The sequence below is a fragment of the Salpingoeca rosetta genome, assembly GCF_000188695.1.
Source record: "Salpingoeca rosetta unplaced genomic scaffold supercont1.32, whole genome shotgun sequence".
Lineage (NCBI taxonomy): Eukaryota > Choanoflagellata > Craspedida > Salpingoecidae > Salpingoeca > Salpingoeca rosetta.
The window spans coordinates 484572-505084 of record NW_004754902.1 but is presented as its reverse complement, the minus strand read 5'-3'; the positions used below and the strand labels follow the sequence as shown (position 1 = coordinate 505084).

Sequence of the window (20513 nt, the reverse complement as noted above, 5' to 3'; positions counted from 1 at the left end):
GTTGTTTAAGTTGTTGTTGTTGTTGTTTAAGTTGTTTAAGTTGTTGTTGTTGTTTAAGTTGTTTAAGTTGTTGTTGTTGTTGTTTAAGTTGTTGTTGTTGTTTAAGTTGTTGTTGTTGTTGTTTAAGTTGTTGTAGTTGTTGTTGTTTAAGTTGTTGTAGTTGTTGTTGTTTAAGTTGTTGTAGTTGTTGTTGTTTAAGTTGTTGTTGTTGTTGTTGTTGAGGGTGAGCTCGCCATGAATGGAAGAGAGCTCGAGGAAGAGCCATACACACGCACATGCACACACACGCACATGCACACATGCACACACACAACCAGCACATATATCATGAACGCACCAGACAACGTCGCTGTTGTCGACAATGCGTTGATATGTGTTGGTGATGATGGCGATGAGGAGGTTGATCAGGAGAATAAACACAACCACCTGCAGCCAGATGTGCGTCATCACCAGCGGTAAGAGGGTTGATTCATTGTGAGGCTTGAAAGCATGGCAGTACGGGTTAACAGTTGTTGAAGAGCGAGTCACATTCTAAAACACGCGCTCATACATACAGACACACACATGAACCCCACATACACACACATACACATGCACACATACACATGCACACATACACACCCAACGCGAGCATACGTATGAACACCACGTGCTCACTGACCATGTATGCGCCAAAGAGGACTTCGCCAATGACACGGACTTCTGTTCCGCGCACGCCTTCAATGGTGGTGAAGGTTCCCAGTTCAATTAGGGCAAAGATGCCCCAAAACGTGGTACGCAGAGACGCCTCGAAGCTTCCAAATGCGGCAAGAGGCATTTCGTTGGCAGGAATGTCTTCGAGGTGCTCAAACACCTGCGCGGTTGGCAGTTGTGGTTGTGGTTGTATGGTGGCGATGGCAATGTGGTTTGTGGATGAGAGGGGTTGTGATGGCGAGGCAAACTTGCGGAGGGATGGTGACTATTACACACACACACACACGCACATGTGCGCACACACACATGTCCACAAACCTGCGCACACATGCACACATGCCCGTTCATATACGCGCATGCACACACACACGCCCCCCCCCCCCCGCGCAGCACGGCACCTTTGTGAGGGCGACAGCAAACGCGAGCATGAAGACGAGAAGAATGGCGAGAAACACAACGAGGTCGCTGATGATCTGACGAATGCTAATCTGTTATACGGTGCGAGCAGCGGAAAAAGAGAGTGGGGTGAGAGAGGGGTTGCGAATATGCTGTGCATTTAACCAAAATCCTCAGACCCAAACACACACGCACACACTCACACACACGCAAACATGCACACACACACACACACACACACACACACACACACACACACACACACACACACACACACACAAACACGCGCTCACACACACGCGCGCGCGCACACATACACATAAACACAAACATACACACAAGCACACACATACACACATGCATACACGCGCACCTGGAGCGGTCCGAGGAGGTGGTGGACTTCGAGGACGTTGAGAAAGCGGATGCAGGAGAGGAGGGCAGCGAGCGCGAGCGTGACGTTGGAGGCAAAGAGAAGATCATCACTGTCATCGCGGGAATTCCGGTCCGCATACAACACCACGCGCATGACAATGACAGCAAGATATAGCAGCTGGTTGGTGATGTCGAGCCAGTTCCACACGGACGCAAGATAGATGCGGCTCGGCGTCTGGTATATCTCGCGAGCCTCCTGGATGATGAGCGCTATCACCCACGCACCCAGCGCAAGCTCAACGCCGTTCGGTACAACCTGTGCACGTGTGTGTGTGTGTATGTGTGTGTGTATGTGTGTGTGTGTGTGTTTGCGAGTTTGGTATTAGCGCATGGGAAAAAAAGAAGCTTTTTCGAGCTGCTTTGGAACCATAAGCAGTGCAGTTGTACGTAGCTCAACAAGTAACGTGTACGCACACGTGCAAGCACACACGCACACGCACATGCACGCACACACGCACACAAGCACACACGCACACATACACGTACGTGTGAGTCCTCTGTCGAAGCAACGATGAGGAGGACAAGGAAAAGGATGAACGAGGTCATGTGCCCCATAAACTTGACAAAGGGTGTGTGGCACAAGCGGACGTAGTCGCCGAGGCGGGAGAACTGAAGATTCTTCGGGGTCTGAAGCGCAAACAGAATGAGATAATACGGGAACACAAGTGGGAAGAAAATGTATTTGAGGACGACGCCAAAGAATTCCTTTCCGTAGACGCCCACGTACTGCCCGAGCCACAACTCTTTCATATACTCCTGTGAACGCGAGAACGTGCAAGTATGAGAGAGTGTGCATGTGTGTGCGTGTGTGTGTGCGTGTGAGAAAATGTGAGTATGTGTGTGTGTGTGTTTGTGGAGGAGGTTGTTGCGTATGCGCGTATGCGCGCATGTACGCACAAGCAAACACATCACGCATCACACTACGCACACTACGCGCACACACACACACACACGTCACACACATGCACATGCACACACCACAAGCACGAACACACCTGGCAGTACGGGTGCGAGACGAAAAGGGTCTGGTCGTATTTAAGGGCAAGGCCGAGGAGACCCGTGCCCTCTGCAAGCAATCGTCGAACCTGAAGCGGCCATAAGGTGACGGTGATAAGGTGGTGGTGGAGGTGACGGTGCAGCAGCCAACCAGCACCCATTCTATGTGCGTGTGTTGACCCGTTAAATGATGTATGCGACGCCCACACACGCGTACACACACGCACACACACACACACACACACACACACACGCGCGCGCGCGCGCGCGCACGCGCGGCGTGACGTACGTCCCACATGTCGTTGCACGCTGCGAGAAGGTTGACGGCGAGGTCACGGCAGCGATCCCGCAGCCCGCTGTAGAAATGCTTTCGCTCCTCTTGGCGCTGATGTGGGGGCACGGTGGGCGTGGTGGAGGTTGATGCAGTGAGGAAGGAAGGAAGGAAGGTGAGCGGTGCGTGTTTGCGTTTGAAAGGAAGATGGTGCGACTGCAAGGTGCGATGCCAAGCACATCTTACGCTGCTCAATCAGCAGCGCAGCCCATAACCACACCATCCCAATGAACATATCACACCCATCACGATCAAAATCAAAACCACCGCTGTCATGTTTGCTACAACCACCACCAGTTGCGGTACCTGCGAGAGCATGTTGAGGTGGTAGCTGAGGCGGAAGCAGACGCGCAGCACCTCCGGAGCACAGCAGAGCATCTCGTCTTGGACCAGCAGCTCAATGGCATAGTCCTTCACGCCTGTAGCACGTGGCAGCCGTGAGGAGGGGGAAGTAGACGGGGGCCTCGATGAGGGTGCATGCGTGGATGTAGTATTTTTGTGTAGTGCAGTTTTGTGTGTATTTTGTGTGTAGTGTGTGTTTATGTGTGTAGTGTGTGTTTATGTGTGTAGTGTGTGTTTATGTGTGTAGTGTGTGTTTATGTGTGTAGTGTGTGTTTATGTGTGTGTTTATGTGTCTGTGCTCGTATGTCTGTGCATGTACCACCGCACAAGCATCACACACGCACAACCACACAAAGCAAGCGCGATTGAATTACCTTCGAGAATGTTGGTAAGCGCGGTGAGGGTGTGGACGGGATCGGCGCCGGCACGGAGCAGCGCCTGTGGAGTGGTGGTGGCGGTGGTGGAAGAGGTGAAAGGGGATGGCCGGTAAATTGTAAACCGGTGGCAATAAGTGACGCATGACACAAAGTGTCCACAAGACACACACACACAGTGTCACACACGCACATGCACACACACACACACAGTGTCATACACACAGTGTCACACACACACACACACACACAGCGTCACACACACACAGCATCACACAGACAGTGTCACACACGCACGCAATCACACAATCGCACACCTTTGCAACATCGACGTGTTTGCGTGTGAGGGCTTCGTAGAGCGGATCCACGCCGCGCACATCGCCGATGTTAGGATTTGCGCCCTCCTTCAGCAGCACTTCCGTGATGGCCTGCACGTGGTACCAGAAGGGGAGAGGGGGGAGTTGGAGGTGGTGAGGAGGCGGTGAGGGTTGACGTGGAGTTCATTTGCATGGGCAGCAACAAATGTGTACACATATGCACATACACGACACCCACACACACACGCGCGCGCACGCGCACACACGACACCCCCCCCCCACCCACACGCACGCATACACAACACACACACACACACACACACACACACACACACACACACACACACACACACACAGTCACACACACACAGTCACACACACACACATACACACGTGCGTGCGTCACAGTACCAGGTTGCCCCTGCGCGCTGCACAGAGGAGAGGGGTCTTTCCGAAGACGTCGCGGAAGTTTGCGTCTGCGAGTTCGCTGAGCAGGGCAGTCACGTGGCCAAGGTCCTGGTCCGATGCGGCCTGCACCAGCTCCTGGCTGCAGACACGTGGTGCGCAATGTGCAAGGGGGAGATGTGAGGGAGGTGGGCAGGTGGAAGACTTCGGCGAAAGATGTTCGTGTGTGCTTGACAGTGACACACACACGCATACACACGCGCGTAAGCAGGGTAGTTACGCACACATGCGCACGTGCGCACATGTACGCGTGCACACGCGCCTTGCAATAGCAGCAGCAGCAGCAGCAGCAGCAGCACACATGTGCCACTCACCCTTTCTGGACGCGAGCCATCTCATCCTGCATGTTTGCGTTGAGGTCGCTCATTTCAATCTCCTACGCAGCAGCAAGCACACACACACACACACACACACACACGCACACACACACACACACGCACACACACACACACACAAAACCACTTGAATGTGAGATGGATGCACAATGACAACGTGTGTACTCCATTCATGTGTTGAACGCACACCAAAGGCTCAAAGACACACGTTACGGAAGAACCGCTCGCGGCTGCCACGGCTGCTCTTCAGGGATTCTGTATGGGGAGAAGAGAGTTGTGCAACACCAGTACGCAATCAAGCACAGAGCTGTCAGTCGCGCAGCTACAAGTTCACCACGTGTGATGCCACGAGTGTTCCCATCACACGCACACACACACACAGTCAAACACACACGCACACACAGTCACACACACACACAGTCCAACACACACAGTCCAACACACACAGTCACACACACACACACAGTCACACACACACAGTCAAACACACACAGTCAAACACACACACGCGCGCGCACACAAAAGCACACAGCCAAACACACACACACAGTCAAACACACACACACGCGCGCATGCACATACGTTGCTCGTCCTGTTTGTCAGACACAGCACCGGGCATGCTCATCTCCGGCACTTGGTCCAGCGCCTCCTCCTCGAAGGCATCCTCTGTCACAATGTCGCTGTCGTTGGCAGTGTAGGGTTGCACGGCATTGTCCCCGGTTGTGTGCACGTCATCTGCGGCGTCGTCCATCCTGCGACGGGCACGTTCGGCCTCTTCAGCGCCTTCGTTCGGGAGGTAGCACTGATGCGTCAAGCTTGCACACCTCTGCAAAAAGGCCATTCAGCGCCGAGAGCAGCAAGCAAGTCTGAGCTGACAGATCCCAACAACAGGCCACACATCCACCAACAGCGCAAGAGTGTGATGATCGTGTCAGTCAGCGATCGACACAAAGGAGGGCGATGAGAATGGGAGAATCGGTGAGTGTCACACTCACTCCGTCGCTCCCTTCTTGGTGCAACCAGGAATAGCAGCAGGAGGCCAGCAAGCAAGCGAGCACACAAGCAAAGTGGAAATACCGCTCTCACCTCACACACCAGCCAGCACCCTCACACCCGCAACGTCGCACTGGCACACACGTGTATTGTTTTGCTGTCTGTTTGTGTCCAGTTTGGATCTTCTTGTTGTGGCCAAAAACACACACAACATTTATTGTGGCAACGCCCACTTTTGCTCGCTGCAGGCCAACACGAACAACCAACGAGCAACAAGCAAGCCTGCCTGCAAGCCGCATGGCAAGATGGCGGCTTATCGCTTTCTCCTGCTAATTGTCGCACTGCTCTGGCTCCCGCTGCACGCTGGTGGCAGCAGTAGTGGGAACAGCAGCAGCGTGATGTTTGCTGGGTACGAGTGGGCGGTGCGAGAGAACGCAACACCGCAAGGGCCTGGCCCCAACATCTTCTCCAGAGACAACGTGCGCGTGGATGCGCAGGGGCGCCTGCTGCTGTCCCTTCGCAAAGTGAACGCCACAACACAGGCAGCATCAGCTGCAGTAGTGCCTGAGACAAAAGCAAGCAGCCAGCCAGCACACAACTACACGTGTGCCGAGGTGTCCCTGACCAGGCCGCTTGGATATGGCACATACTCCTTTGAAGTTGCCAAGGACGTGCATGCGCTTGGGCAGGGCGACCCTTTTATCGTTTTGGGTATGTTCCTTTACAAGGACGACACGCACGAGATTGACATTGAGGTGGCACAGTGGGGCAACCCAGACCCAAGCGCCGCCAACGGCGACTTTGTCGTGCAGCCTCCCACGGCAGACACAGCGCGGTACTGGCGCTTGTCAGCGACACGGCATGCTGTGTTTCGCTTCACCTACGCGGCCTCCCACGTGGCATTTCTCGTGCAAGACGCTGACACGGGCGCAATGCTGACGCAATGGAACTGCACGGCAAGCTCAAAGATCCCCTCGAAGCATTCCGACATGCTTGTGCACATCAACCTGTGGCTCTTCCGTGGCACCACGCTCAAGCTGACCCAAGATGTCGTCACTGTGCCCTTTTCCAACTTTACCTTCAGCCCCCTGTGATTGGACCATGCTCCATGCGATGCTCAGTGTGATGCTTGCGAAACAGTGTGAGTTGTGACGGCGTGGGTTGCTTTGCGGTTGCTCCGTTGCGCTGCAGTGGAGGCAGCAAGTCTTCTGAAGTTGTGCGTTGTGCATACTTCTCGTCTTCGCCTTCTTCCTTCCCCTTCCTTGTCGTTGAGTTGCTGTGCATCGAGTCATAGCCGCCGCCGTATAATGAATGGAGCATCAGATCAAAACAAGCCTCGAATCACAACAAGCCGCAATGCACACAAGCAGTAACACTAGCACTAGCACTAGCACTAGGACACGCATGCACACGCACGCACATACACACACACACACACGCATGCACGCACGCACGCACACATACACACACAATGCACACAAACACACACACACACGCACACAATGCACACAAACACACACACACGCACACATACACACACAATGCACACACACACACACACACACGCCACTGTCACCACCACTGAGAGGGCTCAACCGCAAAGGGGGTTGATGATGAGAAACTCAGTGAAGGTGTAAGGGACGCCAAAGATGGTACCATCATCCGCAATCACAGCCCCGTTGTACTTGTAAGAGCCAATGGGCAGGTCTGTGATGGTCGTCGTGTCTGCCGTTTCCGTCTCAGGGTCAAAGATGAGCACAGCCTTGCTGTAAGCTGGCAGCGCGTACAGCTTGCCGTTCTTGGCGATGACGCCGTCGCGCCACCTCGCTGCGCAGCATGGAAGCGGGCCAAGGTCGATGAGTGTGTAGGTGTAGGAGGCCGGGTCGATGCGAAGCATGGTTTGCGAGGACCAGGGGATGGCATAGATGTAGCCGTTCGGCGCCAGCACACCGCCGTGCCATTTGAGCGTTTCGCTGAAGCCCATCATTGTCGTCATGTCAACGGTGTTGGTGAGGGGGTCGATGATGAGCACGGATGTGGCCGTGCCCGGGATGCCGTAGATGAGCCTGTTGTCGTCAGGGCCAGCGAGCACGGCGCCGAACCACTTGTTGTCCGTGGCCGGGAGGTTACCCAGGGTCGTGGTGTCTGTGGTCTTGGCCAGGGCATCGATGATGAGGACAGACGTGGCCCCATCTGGCACAGCGTAGATCTTGTCGTTGTCGGCGAGCACGGCAGATTCCCACGCGTCAGTGTTGGCAGGCAAGCCAGTCAAGGTGGTGTTGTCGATGGTGTTGGTGGCTGGGTCGATGATGAGGACGTGGTCGGCGTGCTGTGGGGTGCAATAGATCTTCCTATCAGGACCCACGACGCCGCTTGCCCACTTGTATCCAGTCCCGAGGCCCGTGATGGTGGTGAGGTCCAAGCTCAGGGTTGTTGGGTCCAGGATAAACACGACGTCTGAGTTGGTGGGCACGCCGTAGATTTTGCCGTTGGGCGCCAGCACGGCGTCCGACCACTTGTTCGCCATGACGGGGGTTGTCAGTGATGTGATGTCAACCGCGTGCAGGCTCGAGTTGAGCGCGCACAGTCCCTGTGTGAGACGGCGCTGGGCAACCTCTGCACGCAGCTCTGCGTCTCGCACACGCGCCACCACATCCACGCCATTCAGGAGCACGCGCTGCGTCGGATTGGATGTGTTCACGTGCAGATCCCCACGCATGTCTTCCTTTAGCGTTGCCTTCGCATGAGCACCACCGCAGCTGGCCAAGCACAATACGGCTGCCCCAATCACCACAACGCACTGCTGCATGGCTCAATCAAGGTGAAGTGGGTGAGGGGGGCGGGGTGTGTGTGTGATCGTGATGTGATGTTGTGTGATGTGCTGTGACGGTGATGGAAGGAAAGAAAGAGTTGAGAAGAGTGTGCACGAGCGAGGTGCTGAATCATACTGCTTGTTTGCTTGCTTGCAGGCAGCCGAAAGTTTGTAATAATGGCCTCGAATGATCCGACAACGCAAACAGGCAGACAAAGATAGAGACGCACAATGCACACACACACACACACACACAGATACACACGCACACACACACAAGCTATTCCTTGGTGGTGATGCCCTGTGCTCTCAAGCTGTCAATGAATGCAGAGGCCTTTCCTCGGTAGCCGTCCTTGCCCGTGTGCCAGGTCACACGCTCAATCCCGCTCTCCTTGAGCCGCCGTGCTGTGTAAACGTCACACACAAACACGGAAACACACACACACACACACACACAGACACAGACACAGACACGCACACACACACACACACACAGACACAGACACGCACACACACACACACACGCACGCATGCGTGAGAGAAGAAGCGTTGGGTGAGGCGTAGGGAAAGTGTGCGCCAACGAAGAGCAAGGACATTGACAAATTGTTGGAGTTCAAGAATAGATGGGGGCAACCAGGAGACGGCCAAAGGTACAACGACGCACACACACACACACACACACACACATGCACACACACGCACACACACGCACACACACACACACACACACACACACACAGAAAAACACACGCACGCACAGTGCAGGCCAAGCGTACCCATGATTTTGGCCAGTTCGCGTGCTGTGGTGACAGAGTTGTAGGAGTAGAGGTGGCGCTGGATGTTGTACTCCTTCGTGCTGTTGTGGAGGCATCATAAGCGAGAAGCAGTGCGGGAGGTGTCACGTATGATGGAAACTCGCACAAGCGACACAGCGATGCACAGGATGGCAAGGGCGTGACACAAGCAAGTGCATTGCGACAAAGTGAAGCCACCACACGACGACACACAAATACACACACATAAGCCTGAAGAGAAGCAAACGTACCTTGCTGTGAGCCAGACTTGGTTGCCTGGCGTCTCCAGGGTGGTTGTGAGGTGCTTGTTGGACTTTTGGAAACGCAGCCTGAGTGTGTGTGTGTGTGTGGGGGGGGTTATGTATGGGATGCGGATGAGAACGGGTGTGTGTGTGTGGGGGGGGGTTATGTATGGGATGCGGATGAGAAAGGGTTAGAGGGTAATGTGTGTGACATGGGGGGAGTAAAGTTTCAGCACTAGCATGTGCATGCACAGACGCACGCAGACGCACACACACACACACACTACATGTGCACGCACGCACACATACACACAACACGCACGCACGTGTTACCTGTGGTAGAACTCAAAGGACTGCACAGAAGTACCAAAGCCGCGTGGCTTGTGTTTCTGACGCAGAAGCTCTGCGCTGCGCGGGTTCCTGTTTGTCAACTACACAGAGCAACGCCGTGGAGCAGGCGACAATGACGCAGTCAATGGGTGAGCAGTGGCCTGAAACAGCAGCTTGAACACACTACACTACACTACACTGCACACATACAACACACGCATACACTACACAATCTGCACGCACACATACACACATCACACACATCACACACACACACATCACACACGTACACATCACATCACACACACACGTACACACAACACACCCTCACACAACACACCCTCAAACAACACTCACTGTGAAAGTGCCGCAGGTGCTGGTCTGTTGTTGATACTTGGATGACGCTGGAGTTGTGGGTGTAGAAGAAGAGGAAGAAGACGATGTGTGCCTCTTGCAGTTGCCATGTTGTGCAAGGGCGCTTGTTTGCTGCACAACGCCAGCACCAGCACGAACACCACTGACTGGCACCTTTGCCAAGCGGGCAACCACACCACCACACAGCTTGCCAGACATCCTCGCTCGCGTCTGCCTCTCGCTTGTTTCGCCAGCGTGGTTGTGGAGAATAGGCGGAAATCATACCTAATATTCGGAGACAAGCCCGCAGATACAACACCTCTCTCTCTCTTTCTCTCTCTCTCTCTCTCTCTCTCTCTCTCTCTCTCTGTCTCTCTCTCTCTCTCACACACACACACACACTCTCTCTCTCTCTCTCTGTCTCTCTCTCTCACACACACACACACACACTCTCTCTCTCTCTGTCTCTCTCACTCACACACACACTCTCTCTCTGTCTCTCTCGCTCACACAAACCATGTCGCGACGACATGATGAGCAGCGCTACCGCCGCCACGATCAGTATCACTGGCAGGATCGTCACCACGGCGGCTACTATCACCACCAGCACCACGGACAACAGCACCATGCATATGGCTACAACCCGTACCCCACTGCACCTCCAACTCACCATCATCACCCTCATCATCCTCCGCACCCTCCTCCTCGTGGTGGGCTTCTGCCTGCACCTCCAAAACGAGACTTTGCAGCTGGATATCAGCACGTGTACGCTCCGCCACATACGGGCCATCCGCCGTTGATCCCTTCCCATCACCACCACCCTTACCAGCACCCACAGCAACAGCAGCGCCATCAGCGCGGTGACTTCAGCAGAGAGCCACGCGACCACCGGGATCTGCGCCACCAGCTCTCACCACGTGGTGGGCGCCCGCAGCAAGGGTCCCGCTCCAGCGATCGCTTCGTGAGGGGAAACGCCCGAGACATGCAGGCGGCCTGGGACTACGCCGTGCATGGCTTTGACACCATCTTCGACAAGCACGTCTTGATTCCCCGCGAGTGCTTTGACCGCGCGCGCCCCGAGGACCTGTTCTCCCATCCGGAGGAGCCCATCGACCCAGGTGTTGTGTTGTGTTGTGTGTTGTGCTGTGTTGTGGCGGTCTGTTACAGCGTTGTGCGTGTGTGTGCGATCTTGCCGTATTTCCTCACGGTACAGACACTTGCGATGCATCTTGTATGTGCGACAGAGATGAAGCGGCTGAAAGATCGGGGCAATGAGGTCAAGAGCAGGCTCGACGATATGGATCAAGAGGTGCGTTGTTCTTTGGATTTCGAGCACGTGTGAACTCAACGTGTCCGTGTCCACTGTCGTGAAATGACACTGCGCCGCTTCATGCACTGCCCACTATGGCTGAAGCACACACTGATGTTGCTGATACCTACAACCTGCACACACACACACACACACTCACAAACTCACACACACACACTCGCAAACACACACACACAAACATACACACACACACACTTGCAAACACACACACACACACTCTCGCAAACACACACACACACTCGCAAACACACACACACACACAAACATACACACACTCGCAAACGCACACACACTCGCAAACACACACACACACATACACACACACTCGCAAACGCACACACACTCGCAAACGCACACACACACACTCACACTCGCAAACACACACACACACACAAACACACACACAAACACTTACTCACACACGCTCACAAACACAAACACTCACACATACACTCAACGCAAACACCGCGGGTGACAGGTGTGGTACCGGCTGTCCAAGCTGGCGAATCTGACGCAGAAGGTCATGCACCAAGTGCGGCAGCGGTGCGGCGGAGAAATGTGCACCACAGCGTGGGTCAAGATGTATGAGATGCTGGCGCACTACAACCTGCTGCCCGCCGACACAGCGCGCGATGACAACGGTAGTGGTGGTGATGATGGTGTTGGTGGTGGTGATGATGATGATGATGATGATGATGATGATGATGATGATGATGATGATGAGGACGGGAAGAAGAGAGAGCAAGACGGTCAGGGCAACGATGGCAGCAGCAGCAGCAGCAGCAAGAGTGGCGGCAACAGGAGGCAGCAGGGCCGCAGAGGGAAATGCCGTCTCAACACCGTGCATGTGTGCGAGGCACCAGGTGCCTTTATCACAGCCACGAATCACTACATTAGAACGCGCTTAGATGACGGTGAAAACATCCAGTGGGACTGGACAGGCCTCTCCCTCAACCCGTACTACGAATACAACGACCACATTGAGATGATCAGCTCAGACCTGGTGAGAAATAAACGCTGCTTATGTGTGTGCACGTTTGTGTGCTTGTGTGTGTGTGTGTGCTTGTGTGTGTGTATATATATATATATATATATATATATATATATATATATATATATATATATATATATATATATATGTACTCGCGTTCTTGTGTGCGTGTGTGTACGTGAAGCAACACCTTTGAGAGTCGCAAGCGCTCATTCTAGCACACACACATGCACAAACACACACACACACATGCACAAACGCACGCACTGCGTGTTCACAGTTCATCCTGCATACGCTGAACAATTGGTGTTTTGGGGCGGACGACACGGGGGACATCACGCGTGGACAAAACGTCCAGTGCCTGTGGGACCGCGTTTCAAAACATGGACCTGTGGATCTGTTCACTGCTGACGGCGCGTTTGATGTTTCCGCCAACCCTGGCGAGCAGGTAGGGGAATACGATGATGTGCTGTGTGCTGTGTGTGTGTGTGTGCGTGTGTGTGTCGTGCATCGTGTTTGCGTGCGCGTGGGTGGGTGGGCGTAACGTCCTTTTGTTCGGTCATGATTCAGCACCATCGCCATCATCACCACCACCAATCATCATGATCATCATCATCACCACCACCGCCGCAATCACCACCAGGAGGCACTGACGTCGCATCTCCATTTCTGCGAGGCCGTTGCCGGACTTGGCTGCCTCTCGCCAGGCATGTTCGAGCATGCTTGAATGTGTGAATGTGTGTGTGATTGTGTGAATATGTGTGTGAATGTGTGAATGTGTGTATGCGTGTGTGCCTGTGAGTGTGTGCATGTGTAAATGTATGTGTGTGTGTGTGTCGTTGTGGTCTTGACATGTGTGTGATCATGTGGATTTGGCTGCAGCTCTTGTTCTTGTGGACGTGTGATTGTGAGTGGCGTGGCACTGTTGCGCAGCTGTTGGCATCGTGCATTCATCACGCACAAACATGTGAACTCAACCCCCCCCCACACACACACGCACGCACACACACACACACACACACACACACACACACACACACACACACACACACACACACACACACACACACACAACACATGAATTAACTCCCGTGTAGGCGGGGCCATTGTGCTGAAGTTGTTCACGGCGTGCGAGCGCTCAACAGCAGCGCTCATTTATCTTGTCGGCTGCCACTTTGACGAGACGTACATCTGTAAGCCCGCCACCAGCAAGGCAGCAAACAGCGAGACTTACCTCGTGGCAAAAGGTGTGTATATGTGTGTGTGTGCATGTGTGCGTGTGTGCGTATGTGTGGATGGAACATCCTCTTTGCAACGCGCGTTTTCGGCTGCAAGTCGTGTCATTCACAAACACACACATGCATACACAGACGTATGTGTGCGTACGCATGCAAGCATTCATACTCTCTCTTCTTTGTGTGCTTGAACCACAACACACCTCCATGCACACTGCTTCTCTCGTCCTCTCTTTTCCTTCCATTCACCGCCGCGCTGCAGGTTTTCGTGGCATTGACGCGGAGTTGAAGGAGCGACTGTTGACGTTCGTCCAGCCAGATCCGCCAAGTAAGCACGCGCTCGGACCGCTTGCTGCGATGGCTGTGATCGTGTGCATGGCTATGCATTTGCGCAGATGTGTGTGTGTGTGTGTGTGTGTGTGATTTGACGTATGAAGTCAGGCATGACGATGCGCTTGCATCACCCTTCAATTGTTTCAGTATACTCACACTCACACACACGCACACACGCACACACTTACGCACACACAAAACACACACGTACTTACGCACAACTACACACCTTGTCGAGCACAGCCATTGATGGTCAGCCAGCGGCGCTCTTGTCCTCTTCAGTCCTGCCTGACTCCTTCATGACGAAATTGCGGACAACAGCCGAGTTTTTCGTTGACGCGTTTTGCTCACAGATTGAGCACGTGCTGAAGCTCCACCGGCGCTGTGCATACGACCACAAGCAGGTGTGTGTGTGTGTGTGTTTGTATGTGTGCGTGTGCGCGTGTGTGTGTGTGTGTGCGTGCGTGTACGTGTGTGTGTGTGTGCAAGTTTGCATGTATGTGTGTGTATGTGTGTGTGCATTTTGTTGTGTGAGCGAATGTAACATGTTGTGAGCACCATTGTGCTTCTGCTCTGTTCGCTGCCGTCGGCCGTCACCGCCAACAGCAAGCGCGATTGTTGCGAAACGCTTTCACCCCCCCCCCCTTCCCGTTAGCCCATCATCCACTCATCACAACCCACTCTGCACGCCCTTCGTCCCTCCCGCGCCTCCTTCCCCGTTTCCAACTGCAGGCGATTATCCAGGCCCAGTTCCGCATTGCAGAATCATTCATCTCGCGGTTCAACGTGCATGCGCTGCCATCACCACAACTACGCATCGTGCCAACAGACCCGCTCCTGCCCCACCGCCTGAATACGGTTGCGCGCGTGTCTGAGGAGTTTGCGAGCGAGGTGAACAGCGGGATGGCCGGTGCAACGCTGAGAGAGCGGCAGGAGGAGGCGAAGCGGCACGCAGCACGACGCAAGGCTGCCACCCGCAGCGAACACGGTGAAGGTGGTGATGTGATGGGTGAAGCTAAGGGTGACGTAAAGACCGGTGGTGGTGGTGATGATGGCGGTGGTGGTGGTGGTGATGATGACGGTGGTGTTCAAGATGCTGTAGGCAATGGTAGTGGTGGTGATGGTGAGCCGCCAACAAAGCGAGCGCACGTTGAAGAAGATGCGAGTGCAGCGGGAGCAACTGCGACAGCGCGATCACCACAGCCACCACTCCAGCCGCAGTCAGCGGATACAACAACAGGTCGGGTTGCAACACAGACGACACTTGACCAAACAAAGGCGAGCTCTCGACTCACTCACACCACCGCATCGACTGACACTACTCTGGCGGGCACCAACAAGATGGATCGTCGTCACGAGGATGTGGAGGAACTACAATCTACCACAGCAACCACCACGACAACGACAACAGCAGCAACACCAACAGTGTCAGCAGCAACAACGATGACAGCAGCTACATCACCATCACCACCAACAGCCGACGTTGGCGCGATGGCGCAGGAGGCGGCGAAATACGGCTCATTCGCAGTGTCACAGATCCGCAAGTTTGGCTTCCGAAGGGGACGTGGCATTGGCAAGAACGAGAGCGGGCGGGTGGATCCAATTTCCATCCAGCTGCGCCCTGCAAAGCTCGGCCTGGGTGCACGCGGCGTGTACGATGAGGTTGAGGCTGCCATTGGTGGTGACGACGACAGTAATGGCAGTGGCTTGATGGCTGGTGCCACAATGGGGGCTGTTGATGGTGATGGTGGTGGCGGTGGTGGTGGTGGGGATGGGTTTGGTGACGGTGCAGCAGAGGTGCGGCCCGTACTGTTGGATGATGATGATTTGGACCAGTTTTCCGTCCATACGCACACGCCAGCCACCAGTTCTGGTGACGATGGTGATGGCATTTGTACCAGTACGGTGAAGCCCACACCCAACCCTTCGTCGGAAACCACGTCCACCACCGTTACCCCCAGCACCAACTCCAGCATTGCCACCCACAACAGCAAGAAGCACGGCAGTGGTGGTGAGGAGGATGGCTCGGTGCACACGACAACTACCGGCAAGAGCGAGGGCAAATATGACATGGTGTATTGGGCGAAAGGGAAAACACAACAGCCAACGCACGAGCAAGAAGCAGCAGAAGGGGGAAGGAAATTCAAGGAGGAGGAAGGAGAAAAAGACACGACATCGAACATGGAGACGAAGAACGACAACAAGGAAAGAGGACAAGAAGAGCGAAATGGCGAGACACAAGAACAGCAGGTGCAGACGCAACCTCGAACGCAGGGCATGCTCGGGTTTACTCGCGGTAGTGATGGCGCAACAAGAGAAGGGCAACAGCAGCGTGGTGGAGCAGAGGACCGAACCAACACGACATGCGGTGAAAGCGCGGACATGGAGGAAGAAGAAGAAGAAGAGGAAGAGGAAGAGGAGGATGATGCTGGGCGGAACATCCAGTATTTTTACAACGACAGCAACCCAGCGCCCGTGACGCAAGATGAAGTGTCACAGTGGTCCCTGACGGTGAAATCCCGCGTGCCAGCCATTACGCTCTCCCGGTTCTGTCGGCCTCGCTTGCTCACACAACTCATGGACGCACGTCAGCGCATGCTGCCAACCATCACATCGCTCTTACGCGGTGGTGATGATGGCGAAGGTGTTGTTGTTGGCGGTGGTGGTGGTGGTGAAGGTGACACAAACAGCAGAGGCAACAGCAGCAACAGCAGCAGCAACAGCAGCAGCAGCAGTGACAGGTGGGCAGCAGTGGGCGTGTCACGAGACATGTGGGTGAAGCTGAACGCCGCGCGCGAGATTCTGTTTGGACCCCATGATCCTTTTGAGAAGGTGCGTGCTCGCCTCATGCGGTCACGACAGGCTACACATGCTGCGACAGCAACAACAACATCAGCAAGTACAGCAGCAGCAGCAGCAACAGCAACGACAGCAGCCACAGCAACATCACCAGCATCGTCAGCGAGCTCAAATCAAGTCGTAGACACGGCGCCAGCCACACGCCCGTGGGATGCCGAGGGTCACTTGGTCATGAAGCAGCTGTGTCAGCGCCACAAGCAGTGGCGGTTTGGTGCTGCCGTTGCACTCGACACGCGCGCGCTCGCGGGTTGTGGCACGTGCCTTGCCGAGCAAGGCGTCCCAGTTGTTGGCCTTGCGGCTGATGTGACCACTGTTTTGATGCCGTCACAATCATCGTCATCATCCACATCAACATCAACATCAACATCATCATCATCAGCAGCAGCAGCAGCACAGCTTGCGCACGCCACCGCCGCCCCTCCGCCAGTGTCATCAGCATTAGCATCAGCATCATCGTCGTCGCCGTCTTCATCTTCTGTGGCTCTGCAGCAACCCTGCCCATCTCTTCCGATTTTCTCTGTGGACACACCACCATTGCAGCCCACGGCTGGCGGCTATAACGTGATTGCCAAGCACCTCAGTGCTGCACTGGAGAGGTTTCGTCAGAAAATGCCTGCAGGCAACGCGACCACAGACACAGGGAAGAAAGTGGCGGGAGAAACACCCGCAAACAAAACAGAGGAGACCAGCTCACGAGATGACGAAGAAGCGACGCGCGCTGGCACTGACACTGGTCCACGTCATGGTGAAGAGTGTGGTGGTGGCGGCGGCAATGGTGATGGTGATGATGATGGCGGTGGTGGTGTGAAAGAGAAGGAATATGAAGAGGTGCAGAAGGGAACAGACGAGTGGGGACGACGAAAACGACCTACAAGCAGAAGCAGAAGCAGAAGCAGACATGGGAGTGTTGAGAGAAGGGGTGCGAGGTCTCGCAGCAGAGGCGGTAGAGACGAGAGGACAAGTCGGAATGATGACAGCAGGAGCCCAAGGAGACGTGGCAGATCAGACCGGAGAGGGCACGAGAAGAGCAGAAGCAAGAGCATTGAGAGGCGACGAGAAGACGAAGGCGATCAAGGCCACGAACGAGAGCGACGACGAAGACGCCGACGCAGCAGCAGTAGTCGCGACCGCAACAGAGACACAAGTGGAAGCCGCAGCACTGATCGACGCCGACGTCGCAGGAGAAGTCGGAGTTGGAGCAGAGACCGAGACAGAGAAGGGCGTCGAAGTAGGGAAAGAGGCAACGACAGAGACAGAGGCAGAGATAGGGGAAGGGACAGGGACAGGGACAGAGATGGCTACCGCGACGATGGCTCTGTCTGTGGTGGTGGTGACGGTCGGGGAAGGCGTCCTCACGACTGTGTCCGCGAACGCGACTACGATGATCGTCGGACCGACCACCATCACCATCATCGTCATCGTCATGATGATGATGGTGATGGTCGCTATCGTCACCAGCACCATCGCAGCCGTGACCGGTCCCCCCACCGCCGTTATGAACATGATCGCAACCCCGCACGTCATCACGCCACCAGCACTGCCACCAGCACTGCCACTGGCGCTGCGGCTGCTTCATTGCCGTCACGGCACGCTCCCACGGGTCAACCAAGCGTGTATGGGAGGGACACGTCGGTGTTGTGGTGCTTGTCGACACGTGTGGACGCCGCGCTGTTTGCGGGCAGCGGCAAAGGGCGAGTGGAGCTGGACGTGCTGCCAAATTTGCTGCCACAGCTCGCCGTCATGTTTGCTTGCATGCACGAAGGCGACCACGCCCTCGTGTGTCTCCCGGACACGCTGTCTCGCCTCGGCGCCGGCATTTTGTTCCTGCTGCATCGGAGTTTCAAACGCATCCGCGTGATCAAGCCCACGCTCGGGTCGCCCGGCTACTCGCCGTCCAAGTTTGTGCTGTGCGAGCACAGCCTAGGCACCTCGCTTCCTCTCGCTGCACATGTGGCGACAGCGGCACGCACAACCCATGCAGGGACGACTATCGAGCCAGACACCGACCCAGAGGAACGCACCACGCAACGTCAAGAGCAGCAAGCGCAAGAAGAGCAGGAGCAACAACAGCCAGTGCAGAAGCACCAACAGCAACAGCAAGTGCAGGAGCAACAACAACAACAACAACAACAACAACAACAACAACAACAACAGCAACAGCAACAACAGCAACAACAAGATCAGCAGGCGATGCATCCTGGGTTGGGCAGCAACGAGGTGCTGGAGGTCGTGCCCATGTCGGTGCTGTTGCAACAGGACCTGTATCGGTTCGTGGTGCACGGCACAGAGCGGCTGATTGGACGGCAGGTTGCAACCATCACCCGCTTGCACCGCGCTGTCGTCAAGCACAAGCTGCGCACACGCATGCAACGGAGGCGTGGGGGTGGTGGTGTCGTTGCCGGTGCAAAATAGATTTGGTGGCTGTCACAGCGGTGGTGGTTGTGGTTTGGAAGTGTGGATCGTAACTCGTCTGACTCTTTGAGACTTTGTCTGTTTTTTGTTATGATGTGGTTGGTTGGGTCGCTGTTTATCAATGACACGTGAACAAACGCAACAGCAGGAACTGTTACAAACAATGACGAAACCAGCTGCTTCCAGTGCGCGTGTGTGCGAATTGCAACAACATGAACGCGAGCATGGGGCAGGTGGTGGCTGGCCTAGAGTGAGTGTTCGCTGGTGAAAGAACAACGGGAGCGAGGAACGAGAAGGAATGGCAGAGACACACACGGTCAACGCAATTGTGTAGACGTGACTTCTGTGCAGGCGTTGGGTGGTGCAAGGACTGCAGTGACGATGGCGTGACGGCTGTAACGTGGAAAGGGGGGAAAAAGGATGGGAGGTGTGCCACAAGGGAAACGCACAAAAAGCAGGTCGAGTCAAAGACGTGAAAATGCTGCAATGGACGCCGGTCAGGGAGAGCTGTCACGCGTGGGGCAGGAGCCGTGCGTGAACGGAGTGGTCGTCGTCATTGTCATCACCCAATATGACCAGGTCGCTCTCGTCATGCGCCTCGCTGAGTCCAAGCAAGTGTGCAGAGTGGTTTGCACTCAATGTCCCGTCCTCCCCGTCGCTGTTGTGCGCCTTTAAGTCCCGCATGTGTACGGAATCAAAGGGGCTGACGTCTCGCTGCAGACACGCGCGTGCAAGTGGTTTGCAGTGAGTTTGTGTGTGTGTGTGTATGTGTGTGTGTGTGTGAGTGTGAGTGTGTGTGTGTGTGTATGTGTGTGTGTGTGAGTGTGTGTGTGTGTGTTTGTGTGAACGAGTTGGACGTGTGACAGTGACTGGGAACACGAATCAGGCACCCAGCAATCAAGCATAGCGCATCACACACACACGCATGCATTCGTACGCTCGCACTTACATCTGTTGTCTCAATCTTCATGATGTAGTTGTCAATGACCCAGAACCAGCATGCCTGCGCATCGGAAGTGAAGTAGAGCGTGAATGTCGAGAGTGGTGATCAGTGTGTGTGTGTGTGTGTGTGTGTGTGTGTGTGTGTGTGTGTGTGTGTGTGTGTGTGTGTGTGTGTGTGTGTGTGTGGTGGTGGTGGTGGTGGAGG

At 54.9% G+C, this 20513-nt stretch overlaps 6 protein-coding genes across 6 annotated transcripts in view; 2 read left to right on the top strand and 4 right to left on the bottom strand.

Moving 5' to 3' along the window:
* PTSG_10078 (uncharacterized protein) overlaps positions 1 to 5879 on the bottom strand; it is a gene marked incomplete at its 3' end in the record, with an annotated part of 7005 nt that extends 1126 nt beyond the window's left edge. Inside the window, exons 1-15 of the mRNA XM_004988931.1 lie at positions 5819 to 5879; positions 5264 to 5552; positions 4890 to 4936; positions 4661 to 4722; positions 4293 to 4428; positions 3882 to 3992; positions 3565 to 3628; positions 3155 to 3267; positions 2807 to 2902; positions 2517 to 2606; positions 2008 to 2277; positions 1463 to 1777; positions 1092 to 1181; positions 662 to 853; positions 334 to 426 (exon numbers count right to left, since the gene is read on the bottom strand). Coding sequence (XP_004988988.1) covers positions 334 to 426; positions 662 to 853; positions 1092 to 1181; positions 1463 to 1777; positions 2008 to 2277; positions 2517 to 2606; positions 2807 to 2902; positions 3155 to 3267; positions 3565 to 3628; positions 3882 to 3992; positions 4293 to 4428; positions 4661 to 4722; positions 4890 to 4936; positions 5264 to 5522 — 1938 coding nt within the window. The 5' untranslated portion in view covers positions 5523 to 5552; positions 5819 to 5879. The remainder of the gene's footprint in view (positions 1 to 333; positions 427 to 661; positions 854 to 1091; positions 1182 to 1462; positions 1778 to 2007; positions 2278 to 2516; positions 2607 to 2806; positions 2903 to 3154; positions 3268 to 3564; positions 3629 to 3881; positions 3993 to 4292; positions 4429 to 4660; positions 4723 to 4889; positions 4937 to 5263; positions 5553 to 5818) is intronic.
* Positions 5880 to 5895: 16 nt separating this feature from the next.
* PTSG_10077 (uncharacterized protein) lies at positions 5896 to 6999 on the top strand. Its single transcript, XM_004988930.1, has one exon. It carries the CDS (start codon positions 5980 to 5982, stop codon positions 6766 to 6768), a length of 789 nt encoding a protein of 262 aa, XP_004988987.1. The 5' UTR covers positions 5896 to 5979; the 3' UTR covers positions 6769 to 6999.
* Positions 7000 to 7265: 266 nt separating this feature from the next.
* Positions 7266 to 8483, bottom strand: PTSG_10076 (uncharacterized protein; the record flags this gene model as incomplete). The annotated part of the gene is made up of 1 exon (XM_004988929.1): positions 7266 to 8483. The coding sequence occupies one exon, from the start codon at positions 8481 to 8483 to the stop codon at positions 7266 to 7268; it is 1218 nt and encodes a 405-aa protein (XP_004988986.1).
* A 159-nt stretch (positions 8484 to 8642) lies between these two features.
* PTSG_10075 (uncharacterized protein) lies at positions 8643 to 10474 on the bottom strand. Its single transcript, XM_004988928.1, has 5 exons — positions 10210 to 10474; positions 9856 to 9953; positions 9532 to 9609; positions 9263 to 9342; positions 8643 to 8891 (listed from the first exon to the last, which is right to left on the bottom strand). Exons 1-5 carry the CDS (start codon positions 10423 to 10425, stop codon positions 8767 to 8769), a joined length of 597 nt encoding a protein of 198 aa, XP_004988985.1. The 5' UTR covers positions 10426 to 10474; the 3' UTR covers positions 8643 to 8766.
* A 249-nt stretch (positions 10475 to 10723) lies between these two features.
* Positions 10724 to 19366, top strand: PTSG_12990 (uncharacterized protein; the record flags this gene model as incomplete). The annotated part of the gene is made up of 9 exons (XM_004988927.1): positions 10724 to 11324; positions 11451 to 11515; positions 12015 to 12539; positions 12808 to 12975; positions 13171 to 13234; positions 13625 to 13774; positions 14025 to 14090; positions 14339 to 14499; positions 14828 to 19366. The coding sequence occupies 9 exons, from the start codon at positions 10724 to 10726 to the stop codon at positions 19364 to 19366; spliced, it is 6339 nt and encodes a 2112-aa protein (XP_004988984.1).
* Positions 19367 to 19465: 99 nt separating this feature from the next.
* The window catches only part of PTSG_10072 (uncharacterized protein), a gene marked incomplete at its 5' end in the record, with an annotated part of 6378 nt that continues 5330 nt past the window's right edge, over positions 19466 to 20513 (bottom strand). Inside the window, 2 exons of the mRNA XM_004988926.1 lie at positions 19466 to 20080; positions 20316 to 20369. Of these exons, the coding sequence (XP_004988983.1) occupies positions 19877 to 20080; positions 20316 to 20369 (258 nt within the window). The 3' untranslated portion in view covers positions 19466 to 19876. The remainder of the gene's footprint in view (positions 20081 to 20315; positions 20370 to 20513) is intronic.

Excerpts from the sequence above, each read along its gene's own strand:
- PTSG_10077 (XM_004988930.1), top strand. The coding sequence starts at position 5,980 with ATGGCGGCTTATCGCTTTCTCCTGCTAATTGTCGCACTGCTCTGGCTC.
- PTSG_10075 (XM_004988928.1), bottom strand. The coding sequence starts at position 10,425 with ATGTCTGGCAAGCTGTGTGGTGGTGTGGTTGCCCGCTTGGCAAAGGTG. Across the intron at positions 9,954-10,209 it reads GCACCTGCGGCACTTTCACA|TTGACAAACAGGAACCCGCG; the intron begins GTGAGTGTTGTT and ends TGCTCTGTGTAG. Across the intron at positions 9,610-9,855 it reads TCCTTTGAGTTCTACCACAG|GCTGCGTTTCCAAAAGTCCA; the intron begins GTAACACGTGCG and ends ACACACACTCAG.